We start from the raw sequence: 13,379 nt of genomic DNA, 5'->3' as shown, positions 1-13,379 counted from the left end.
ACATTTTACAAGGATATGAAAGTTATCAGTTGTATTTATTAAATGATAATTGTTATTTATATTAAAAAAGATGAGACTATTAATGATTATTGAAGGTTTCTTCGACTGTTCTAATATTTTAATACCCAAGACTGTGAAATTTGTCGCTTGTGAATTGTGATGCACACATATCGCTTTGATAAACCAATGTCAGATATTAGGTATTATATACATTTGTATTTCATTCCCTTTTCTTTCTTATAACTGTCTTTGAAGAGCTTATATGTAGTGTATGTGTAAGCACATGTATACAAAGTAAATATAAACGGGAGTAACGTTTCAATACGACAGTTCCGGGATACGGATTTTAGATGATTCTGTCATGTGACGTCCTTCACCACGTGACGGAAATGAATGCATCGTCAATTCCAACACATGTTGAGCAAACAGGTGAAAAAGTTTGATTTCATACTGCACATAATATTTGGGAAATTATAATCTAACAAGATGGTCACCCTCCCTCAGTCATACAGGAATCACAGATTACGTACTTAAACATAAGTTATTTATATACTACCTTACATAATGACGATTATGAAAGTGCTTGGATATTTTAACATAGCAGGGATACGGGCGAGCTTCTATCTTGTAAATGACGTCATTATGGCTTGCAAAATTGAAGAGCTTTTCCGGTGAAATACATGATTTTATAAACGATGTATTGAGATATGTTCATATAAACGTCATGAGAGATATGGTATATTACTGTTGAGAAACTTGAAATTGTGTAAGCTATTTCAAAAATCTTCTTCTCTAAAACTCCTTGGTCAAATACCTTCCAATTTTAACTAAATGTCCCTTAGGTTCTCTAGTCTAAACTGTATCCGAAGTTTTGATCCATCGACAAGCATGGCCGTCATGGCTAAACATAGAACATAGGGGTCAAATGTATTTTTTGGCTTATATCTCAAAAACTAAAGCAAATAGCAAGTCTGACATGGAATACAGTTGTTTAATTGGTCAAGATCTATCAACACTGAAATTTCCAATCGAATCAAATTGTTAGGTTGCTGTCACGATATTGGTAGCTGCCACGATATTGGTAGTTTTTAGGAAATTTTTCAGTTTTTTGTTATCATCTTCAATATTATTATAGATAGATATAAACGGTAAACAGCAATAATGTTCAACAAAGTAAGATCTAAAAAAAAAAGAAAAAAATGACCAAAAAAGTCAATCGACCTCTTAAGAGGTTAATATTGTCTTTTAAAAACAACTTGACACATGTTTTCATCAAGTTTGCTAACATTTTAAAATCTTCCTCTGAAACTATAGTGCTTAATGCTTCTTAACTTTAAAGGAACGTTCTTTTAGGAATCTAGTTGATGAATTCTAACCGAATATTTGGTTCATAAACAAACATGGGCGTCATGGCTAAAAATAGAACAAAGGGGTCAAATGCAGTTTGTGGCTTTTATCTCAGAAACTAAAGCATTTAGAGCAAATCTAACACAATGTTTAAAAGGTCAAGATCTATCAGCCCTGAAATTTTCAGACAAACCAAACAACCAATTATTCATTTGCTGCCACTAAATTTGTTATTTTAAGGAAATTTTGCAGTTTTTGGTTATTATCTTGAATATTATTGGGGAAAAAGACAAACTCTAAACAGCAAAAATGTTCAACACAGTAAGATCTACAATACAGTATGCCCAAAATTGTTAAATTACCCCTTATGGAGTTATTGACCTTTATGGACAATTTTACATACGTTGTTTGTGGTTTTTTAACTTTAAAAATATTCTCAAATGAATCTAGTATAAATCTTTTATCTTATTTCATTGGAAAGAAACATAAACACTATGGCTAAAATGGAACATATTGGTAAAATGCATTTATTTGCTTTTGAAGAAAATATGACAGATACTATGAACATTAAAAAGCATTTTTAGCCACTTATTATTATATAGTAAAAAGCAAAAATAATCATTGATGAAAGATTGAGCAAAACAATAACAGGTGAGCGATTCAGTCTCTACCTCTTGTTTAATGACAGGATGTAGGCATAAAGAAAATAGGTGTAGGGTATATTCGTATATCAGTAATTTAACAGTGTGGTTGTACTCCTGTCATGATATACGATTTAACCATGATAACCAGAAGATGCATAGATATTCACCATTTCAGGACGAACGTTGAAACCAAGGGTCCTGGTTGGTGCTGTAACCATCATTGCGCTACATTTTTCACCTGTTTGTAGTGCATTTAATTGATGGTCTATACCTAAAAATACATTTCAAGACGTGATTTGAATTAAAAAATAGCAATCTGTGTTTGAAAGAATTCAAGACAACTTTCATCAGGTAATTGAACTGATCGCAAGTATCATTAGTCTATCTCCGCGGGACAATATCCATGCCGTGAGTCTGTCTATGCTACAATCTTGTAAATGGAGTTAAAATAGATAATCTAACAAAAAAAGCAGCGATGCTGGATTCGTCCGAAGAGTATTATCCAAGAATTTTCCATAACATATGCCATATATATTTACTTTCATTTGAAATGGTACCAATGATAATAGGATGCCTGAAGTTTTTTCTGATCGTCATGATACATGACTTAGTTGTTTCATGTCCATAACTGTTTCCCTAGATTCCTAGCCTGTTTTCATGTGATTTTTTAAATATCATTTATTATTTTTGTGAAATGATCCTTATATTAAAAAAAAAATACTGGACAAACACAAATGTAATTGGTTTATGGTTTTAACCTTTCTTTAACAATTATGTTTAGCTTTAGTATTAGCAGTAGAAGTATTTGAGAATATACGGAAAACGGGAGAAAACAGCATACTGTATAATCTATTACAGGTAATACTACATTTGAACTTTATGAATGAATGACCTAACTGTATAAGATTAAGCAGAAGAGATAAGATTAACAATGGGACAAGGTAAAATGTACTGTTCAAGATGTTTACTTTTGCTTTTTATGTATCGAGTGTACTTTGAAAATATTCATGTAGTTACGACATGTTTTCTAATGTCGGAATGAGATATGTGTTCGACGAGAGTTCGATATCTTGTTAGTTTATAAATTGATTGCAACTACTGCAATTGTTAACGAAATTTCAAAATGTCATAAATATTAGATCTCATAATATATTTTACCAATATGTACAGCTAAACATGCTTCTTTCATAAAATCAACATACAAAATACATTAAAAAAATAAAAAATGGCTAAAAGAATGCATTTCAATATATTTTTGATAATTCAATAGGTTTTTAAAACACTGAATACAGGTCTTTTTATGCAGAAAATGTTTGCATACGTTAACACCGAAACTGCAGATGAGAATGAATGGAATGTAATAAAAAAAAATTATTAAAATAACAAAATAATCAATGACCCAGATAGAACTTTTTGAAAAAAAAACATGCATACGGCATTTGTTAACATTATTTTTAAGTTTCAATTTTTGAATCTAATGGTCGGCGATTTATAAAAGATTAATATGATTATATGAAAAAAGGTAATAATAGAGCAATATTAATGATTGAACAATACCTGCAACGAGGATAACATACACATTGTTCATGAATCCCTGGTATGCACAGCTGTCAGGAACAAAAGAAGATCCACCATTTCCACTAGATACAACGTAAATTGATCCTCTTTGTCGGCGTCCCTACAAACGTATATATTTAGATGTTATCTTTCAAAATTTTAATAGCCTGCTTGATTTTATGAACTTTTATTTAAATTCTTACAAATTAGTGGCTGATGAAATATTTAGTCAGATAATAGTTTACTTTTATTAATCGAATTGTCATGTTTTTAATTTATTGTATTGCAAAATTTATTTGTTATTACAATAAATTAGTTAGGCGTGATTCTAAAGATCATGTTTTCAACGAAATGTTCAAATGTTCTAGTGTCTGTATATTTAAGGCTTTGTTCAATTTAATGAAGCACTTTTGAACTTTTGTAGGAAAAGGTAAAAATGTTATGCAAATTATATCTAAATATCTAGACTACCGAATTGTTTGATTTTGGCTTAGTACTTTGGATAAAAGGGGTCAATTGTCAGTTATTGTATTAATCAATCCATTCTAGGTTACTACATTTTCGAATCTATGATTTTGGCATACGTTTTGTCATTATAAAGAAGAAATGTGGCCATTGTTGATTGGATTTGGCAGAACAGTGATCGTGAATGGGCATTGAATCTAGTGTAATGAAAGCATGTCAACAGGACGAATTTCATAAAAACAGACTTTGTTCTTGTTTCATTAATGAAATAGTAAACAGGCTTGTCTGTTCCGAAATTTCTAAGAGAACATTAAAAAAACAAAAGATTTTCTGCTCATAGTTAAATATTATTCAGTTACATGAACATGACCGCACCAATATGGAGGTTTCTTATCTTGAACAATATGTTTGATATTTACCAATAGTATTCGGTACCATCCGTGTTTACTGAAAATTGATTGATGAATTTGTGGTACATCTGACTTGCATGTACAACATGTATTCATAAGTTTTCGACAGTTTCATATTCAATTATTCCACTTTTTTATATATATCTATACGATATGTATTACCATGTTGAATGGTATCTTTGATATGTTTATATGCTACTATAGAAGTATGACTCATTTTTGCCTATCTTTTTGGATACTTAAATACAATAATGATGTCATCAAGATAAGGGTTGTGGTTGCATTGGTGTCAGATCATTATTAGAAAAGTAAATTATTGCTCTGGATAGCATATCTATACTATTAAATGCGAAGACCTCAATGTGTCTGTCGCTTCTTTTCCTTCCATAATCAATTAATTATTATGACTCTGTGTCCTATGCATTTTAGCATTTATCATCTTTGCTTATGGTTATTCATTTTGGGTTATTTTGGGAGGAAAACAAAAACAGGCATCCGGATATTGTTTCCGTCATCGAACTGACTTGTGAGTCATATAAAAGACAGTTTTAAAATTGCACATACATTTTATTAACTCGAAAGATTTAGCGCCCTCTATCGATCAGTGTCCATCAAAAGTGACACGTGATATAACGAATGGATTATTCGGTTTATATTTTCAGAAGTACTTGGGGTCATATCAATTATTTTCGCGTTTTTCTGTATACTATGATCATACATATACTATAAATAAAGTGAATTTGCTTTTTACTAGAAATTCCAATAGTTTCCACGGCGTTCACTAACATTTATTATTTAGATAGTCTCTTGTAATTTATCAGTGACCGTTACTAGTATTTATAGTATATGTATGAACATAGTTTACAGAAAAACAAAAACTATCGGTCTTTAAAAAGGGGTAGGGCTTAAAACAAATTATCCGGCAAGTACAGGTACAACAGACCTTATCTACCATCAACATCAATCTCTTCCGCAAGAAACAACAGGTTCTGAAGAGCCGGAATCGCTCATCTGATTTGCTCTAAATGGTAAAGCTTCTGAGATATAAGTCAAAAACGGCTTTTTCCCTTATATTCTATTACTAGCCATGGCGGCAAGGTTTCTTGACGGATCAAAAATTTTAATACAATTCATAAACAAGATTCCAGGAACATTCATTCAAAGTGAAGAAGTTTTAGGTACACTGGTTTCACATGAGAATATTTTAAATGTTCTTTAAATGGCAATGGCAGCCATGTTTCTCGTTGAATCAACACTTCGTATACAATTTACAAACAAGATACCATTAGGAACATTTATTTGTTTAAAGGTATTTGACCCAGTAGTTAACAGAGTAAAAATATATTTTAAAAAAGTTTACGACGCTTGACGACGACAGACGACGACGGATGCCAAGTGACGGCATAAGCTCACATGGGGCTGTTTGGGCCTCGATGAACTAAAAACATCAATAAAAATAAACAACAAACAACAAACAATACATGAACCGATCATATGACTTGTTACAGGCACAATAAATTGTGGGGTTGAATGAAGTTGATTATAAAATGTAGTTTACCGATGTTGAATTCTCATAAATAAGACAAATCAAAGTAGAAACAAAGTAAACGAGGTGATGGAATTATATAAAAGTAGCGAAACCATTTGTGACGGCATGGTGAATGTCTCTTAACATGAATGCATCACCCGCCATGAGATTCCACACCGATTCAAAATGTCGTCATAGGAAAATATACGGTCAAATTACACATTAAACGACAATCCTGGTGTTGTCGCCATTGTGATTAAAAACCATAGACGTATTCATAATTATGATAGATTATTGAATTACCTTCTCTTTTTTTTAAACCGTCTCATTTACATGTTGTGTTGTAATTTAGGGTTTACCCATTTTGATTTCAGAAAACAAACAGCATTTCTTTGTACACACAAGACATACAATTGTAGGTAACTTTAAGTGCCAACGTTTGTTAAGTAAATACCAGACCACGGTAAGTTGTACTATTCATGCGAATTTAAATTTTGGACAGATTTTGCTGTCATATATAGAACATCTTAAATTTTATGCATTGAAATAATGACAAACAAATACACCAGTTCTAAAATGAGATGAGGCGTCCTTTTCATATTTGTGTCTGTAAATAAGATTCACGACTTTTTTTAATAAGCGGTGTTCACCAATAAAAAGACAAAACTAGCATATACTAGAAAAAAATATTTTATATGTGCACAGTTTGCATTAGTCGTTAAAACCACTTTATCACACATATACAGTATATGAATCAATTTTGAACATACATTACTTGTCCCACTTCTCAATGCCTGTCTGACATCAGATTCTAATGGATAGGTGGTGACGCTGTCTGAAAATCTTGCAAAACTGCATGAGTATATGTCAATCTTTTCATTTTTCCATGTAAACGCTGTTGCTGGTACTGCATTATCTATAACTGGACTGACAAATTGTAAATCTGAAATATTGATAAACCAAACGATAATGTGAACCTTTTGTTAATTTAAGAAAGAAATTATTTGTAGATTCAAATTTTGAATACATTATTTTTTTCAAAGTTATCGTTTATATAATCCCAAATAATTTAACGAATTTCATTATTTTTTTTTTGTATTTCTTTACCAGTATCCATTGATTATGAAGGTTAATCCGTGAACGAACAATACGAAACTGAGATCTGTTACAGGTATGAATTCCGTGCAATCAACACTAAATGCAATGTGCGGATTTCTAAAACTGGAGGCTTCAAGGAGACTGTGTCGCTCAAATGATATTTTCTATTTTCAATTGAAATAATGCAACCGTGATACTTTTACTTAAGGTTCAGAGATACAAGCTAAAATGTGCATTTCACCACTATGTTATATTTTAAGCTATGTCGGCCATGTTGATTGGCTGTTGGGTTCATCGGACACATCTTTTAAACTAGAAACCCTCATGATGATTGTGATTAAGTTCGGGGAAAATGATCTAAGTAGTTTTATAGAAGATTTTGAAAAATTACAACAATTAAAAAAAAAATATTAAACATTTACAAAAAGGAATAATTACTCCCTAATTTGTCAATTTACCGTTTTGTTCATGATTACTTATTTGCAGATCTTACTTTTACTGAACATAATTGCTGTTTAAAGCTAATCACTTTCTATAATAATTTTCAAGATAAGAACCAAAAACTAAATTTTGTTAAAAATAAGCAATTCCGGGGCAGCAACCCAACAACAAATAGTCTGATTTGTCTTAACTTTTTAGGACGGATAGATATTGATCTAATGAACCATATTTGCTCTAAATGCCTTGGTTTCAGCCTACAATTTTACATTTTACTCCTATATTTTTTTTTAGCTATAACGGCCAGTTGGTTAGCCGGATCATCGGACACATTTTTGTTAACTAGATACCCCAATGATAACACGTTTGGTGAAATTTGGCCCAGTAGTTTCAGAAGAGAAGATTTTTGTAAAAGTTAACAGACGACGAACGACGGACGAGCTAAACAGGTTGCTTTGGTGGACAAGTTTCGCAAAGAGATCAATACTGAGGTTGTATGGTTTAACACTGAATGCGGCATGTGCGTGCTATTTCGATCTTTCTTTTTCGCGGATTGCACATATTCCTGCCGAATGTCTCTGGCTCTCTTTAGCGTCATCAGCCAATTGTAACTGAACGCCAGAATATAGTCGAAAATACTGAAAGTGTCTTTATACCTCAACACAATAGAACAATATTAAGGTAGCACAATACAAAGATTTTTTTTACTTCCGATCTCCAACCTTTACAATGCTGTTCTTTTCCCAAGACTGCATATACATTAATAAAAAGAGGTATTTATAGATAGATAAAAGCGTAATCTTTTAAATGAATGCAATATTTTAGTTATGCAATCATTATGTAATTAATTATTATGAAATAATGGCAAAATCTTGGTCAGTTCACTTAAATGAATTTAGCTCTATCATCTCTATAACTATACTGGAAATTTAAACGAAATCGTTATCAAACCAACAGGGTCTACAAAAGCATTTCTCAAATTATGGCTGTCGTATTACATTCTCCCAATAATCTGTAATTAGTGTAAACATAAACGTAGATATTGATTTATTAAGTGTAAAATTTGATCTACAAATTCTATGCAAAATCTAAGACACAGTTTTGTAGATTATGGCTCTAGGAACAGCATATATTATAAAATCAACCCTCTCGGGATATCCATGAGGAAGCTCATTTCAATTGGAAGTGGACATTTCTTGTAAAATTTTGTAGACACAGTTAACATAATAACAGATTACACAACTGTTGTATAATACTAACATTGTATTACTTTGACAGAGAAATCTGTTAGCTATCTATAAATACCACTAATATAAATGTTCATGCATTGTAAAGAAAGTTACAGTATTTTAAAACTGGGGAAGTGAAGGTATAAAATCTGTGTATTGTGCTAGCTTAAGGAGTCTTCATTTAGAATAATAAGAAATTCAAGAAAAAAGAAAGCATGGATAAACAATAATATACCAAACATTAATTGTTGAATAATTATCACCAGAAAATATTTAAAGCAGTTTTATTTATGCAAACTTCGTAATAAGTTTTTATAAGAATTCCTATACTTCACGTTAAACTGCAAGATTTTAATTGGCCTATACAAGGGAGACAATTTACTCTATCCAAGGCTGAACGGGAGACAATTTTTTTTAATGTCATCCTCTCGCACATACCAAAGAAAAAACGATATCTTAAAGGAAAATGATTGAATTCACATCAAATGATTAATTGCAATGCTCCAGTTCTAAGTTTTGGCTCAGAATTTTTTTCCTAGAACATGGAGAATTTAAAAAAACAAACTTACTACTATTTATTTTTCTTATATCTGTAACATTGTATAGACAATAATAATAGGACATTCAGTATAACTAATCAATTAACATATAGCTAAGAGGATGATAGAGCAGATTGCTCAACCTCAGTTAATAACTTATATCGAGATATCAATAAATATAATGCCATATCCCCCAACTTGTAAAGGTAATTTAGAATTAGATTAATCGTTTTCTGGACTTGTCTTAACAAAAAGAGTATAAAGGCGATAAGGCAACCAATACAATTATAAAGTAGACGGACAGAAACTGTTAAAAGCATGGTTTATATTGACCATCCATATTAGTTGACCGATACGACAGAGAAGAATTTACTGACATTAATAGTAAGATACTAACGTAATTGCCTAATTCGTTGATAAATGCACAACAGGAGGTAAACTTACATTTTTTGGTAATTATTTGAAAATTTACAGCATGCATGACTCTTTGCAGATTTTAATATTACATTCGTGGATTAAACTGAACCTTAATATAAACTTTTGAAAAATCAAAAAAATCAATGTAAATTCTCATTACTTTGATATACGTAGGACGCCTGTTTCGAGTTTCTTACAATGTAATTGACATTTACAATTATATGTATCATATGATAATCAGTCTCTACAGTTTTCATATCAACTCTTTGTATATTTTATTTCCACGTTAGAACCCGATTAGGAAACAATATAGTAATTAAGAGTTAACTTTATTGAGAGTTTTTTTATTTAATATTATTTGGAAAGTATATACAAATTAAGTTCCAAATAACATTGTTCAGCAAAACGCGAAGCTGTAATCTAAACATTTGAACTTAAATCAAAGACTTTTCATTCCAAGGATCATCATTAACTACACATATGCAAATACATGTACCAGATGTATGTTTCAAAGGATGATGTCATTACACTTGTTTCTTCAAAACTTCTGTCATTTTGTAATATGCAATTGACTGTTGACCTACTGAATAAATTGGAATAGGATGATCTTCTTTGCAAATGTCAATCTCCTCCTAATTTGGTGAAGATGTTACCTTTATTTCAGAAGATACCATCATTCAATTAAAAGTTAAGTCTATCATTTACTTGTTTTACATTATCCTTTGACGAAGTGACCTCCGATTCAATTGGGCATTATGAAATAAATTGGAATCTACTAACCTGCAAGTTCAGCTCCAAATGCTATTCCCCTACCAGATATATTATTTGCTTCTGCAGCAATCAATCCAGCTGTTTCTGTACCATGCCTTTAAGGTTGATTTCGATAATGTATATAAAAAAGAAGATGTGGTATGACTGCTGATTATACAACTCTCCACAAGAGACCAAAATGAAAGAGAAATTAACAACAATAGGTTACCCGATTGTGACTGTTTTGCTGAGTGAGAATTCGCATTACTATAAGACGTGTTACGGTACTTGTCTATCCCAAATTCATGTGTTTAGTTTGATGTTGTATTTGTGGTTCTCGTCGGATTTTGTCAAACTTGTTGACGTCTTTTCTATTATATTCATGTGTTATGGTAAATAAAATTAAATACCGCCTTCATTTATTAGATTTGATTTTGTTCAACGTAATCTACGATAATTTACGTTTGAAGTTGGATTCAAAACAAACTGGACATATATATAGTATAGTTAATTGCAATGTGCATTGTGTTTAAATGAAAAATCATTATTTAGTTCTATTATAATCTTAAATCAATCCTAATTCTATCTTACTTTTGAGATATAGTTTTTCAAATGTGACGTAATTTTTGTGATGTTTCAGAAATTCAAATGTGACGTAATTTTTGTGCCTTTTCACCACTTCGTATGTGACGTCATTTTTCTGATTTTTTGCGTTGAGGCCTATACTAAGTCGGGTGTGTCTATTTTTCTGTGTTGGTCTTTGCATTATGTTTTCGGGTTTTGTTTTCCGTGATTAGTTAATACTTCAGTTTCATTATGTATATCTTTTATATTCATTTGATAAAATTTACTGTTTTCATAGCATAAATTGTTCTAAATAATAAGAACGTTCTTATCCCAAGCATAAAAACATAGCCGTATTTGACAGAACCTTTTTCAACTTTTGATCGTCAGTGCTGTACAAATTTGTACTTTTTTCACTTTCGATCTTTTATATTGGGGCGTCACTGGTGAGTTTTGTGTGGACGAGGCGCGTTTTGGCGTATTGAATTTTAAACCTGATGCCTTTTGTTATCTATTAATCATGTGTTTCTATGTGTAATACGTTCTCCTATTTATTTGTATTGTAGTCCGGTAGCGTTATGTTGTCATTTCAATGTTATATTTAACATTGCCATTAAAGTGCGAGGTTTGGAATGCCACAAAACCAGGTTCAACCCACCATTTTTATCTTTAAAAATGTCCTGTAACAAGTCAGGAAAATGGCCATTGTTATATTATAGTTCGTTTCTGTGTGTGTAACATTTAACGTTGTGTTTCTCATATATTTGAGTGTGAATTTACATTACTATAAGACGTGTCACGGTACTTTTCTATCCCAAATACATGTATTTGGTTTTGATGTTATATTTGTATATTCTCATCGGATTTTGTCTAATGCTTAGTCCGTTTCTGTGTATGTTACATTTTAACGTTGTGTCGTTGTTCTCCTCTTATATTATTACGTTTCCCTCAGTTTAAGTTTGTTCCCCCAATTTTGTTTTTTGTCCATAGATTTACGAGTTTTGAACAGCGGTATACTACTGTTCCCTTATTTTCCGCAAGGCCTTCAATAATGAACAAAACCCATACCGCATAGTCAGCCATAAAAGGCCCCAATACAAAAAACGTTTTTAAATCGGAAAAAATAAAAGGGAAAAATGATTATTCTTGAGTCCTTTGACTGTGATTTACATACTTGTTATTACTAGTTCGCTTGTTTTTAAAAAAGCCATATATTAGTACAACAACTGCTTTAACAATTATTATTATTACAAGTGGATAATATACAACTTACGAGACGGATCAACAGCATACAAATTTATATACGAATATAATATGTAAACTAACAGAACATAGTTTAATAAACATTATGTATTAGATGCAAGAATAGCTCATCGATTTCCAAATTTCACCAACCCAGAAACACATAAGCTCAATGTTAGTCGTAGCATCTTTCGTCGAAATTGGAATTTTATTATGAGGCTTAAAAGTTGAAAGGTCCAAATTATTAACCCTTCTGGAGATGTAATACAAAAGAATTTCAATAAAACAATCAAAATGCTGGTATAAGTAACAAAAAAAGGTAAAACATTTTCATATCCAAATACGGTCGAATCATATAACTGTGATCAAATGACATTTAAAAAAAACCCACAAGACTAATTATTTAAAGGAGATTAACAAGTAAACTCCCAAAAGTAAATTGGACATTTTTGAAGAACTAACAGATGGAGTTCAATATATCACTAAAAAAGAGAGTCAAAACATAATAGGAACTTTTTCAGATAAAAGCGCATAAAATTGTGATAAATTGAATACATAAATCTTTAATACTAGTATATATAATTCATGACTCAGCAAACATCCCAGCTAGCACCTCGATTATTATGATATGTTCCGAATGAATGATAATTTCTTTAGATACGTGTTACATGTACAGATATCGTGTTTTTAAACTCATCGTAATCAAATGAGATTCTTTGAAATATATGATATATGAGATTCAGTGTGTAAGAAACACGGTCGAGTATTGTCCTCTTAACTGAAAGACTTATACACATAAAAAGGCATTTCCTGTAATATTTAACACTAGATAACTCAATACTTACTGTACTATTAAGTTATGATAGGCATTGTACATTGTCCGGTTTATATACGATAAATCTTTGTTCTGTAATTTAAGATTAGTAAATCATTTTAACAGATGAGTGAACTAAGTTCTGATAGTATCGATACACTATTAGAATACAAGGACATACTAGAATTGTACCGCTTCAATAGGAGAAATGAGATAGTATTTAATACCAAATGAATCATGAAACTCCATCTCAATCAGCATCAAAACAAACACTCATTTTAGTTTTGATGATTTAGTCATATTTGTAAAAAGTGAATCATCCTAAATGTGTTTTAGT

At 31.1% G+C, this 13,379-nt stretch overlaps 1 protein-coding gene across 1 annotated transcript in view; it reads right to left on the bottom strand.

Annotated features, from left to right (window-relative positions):
- The window catches only part of LOC143042756 (endoprotease aex-5-like), a 43,235-nt gene that overhangs the window by 23,059 nt on the left and 6,797 nt on the right, over positions 1-13,379 (bottom strand). Inside the window, exons 6-10 of the mRNA XM_076215214.1 lie at positions 13,074-13,135; positions 10,453-10,538; positions 6,722-6,894; positions 3,549-3,669; positions 2,159-2,262 (exon numbers count right to left, since the gene is read on the bottom strand). Coding sequence (XP_076071329.1) covers positions 2,159-2,262; positions 3,549-3,669; positions 6,722-6,894; positions 10,453-10,538; positions 13,074-13,135 — 546 coding nt within the window. The remainder of the gene's footprint in view (positions 1-2,158; positions 2,263-3,548; positions 3,670-6,721; positions 6,895-10,452; positions 10,539-13,073; positions 13,136-13,379) is intronic.

This window comes from Mytilus galloprovincialis, chromosome 8 (assembly GCF_965363235.1).
Source record: "Mytilus galloprovincialis chromosome 8, xbMytGall1.hap1.1, whole genome shotgun sequence".
Taxonomy (NCBI): Eukaryota; Metazoa; Mollusca; class Bivalvia; order Mytilida; family Mytilidae; genus Mytilus; species Mytilus galloprovincialis.
This window is presented reverse-complemented; position numbering and strand designations above follow the sequence as displayed.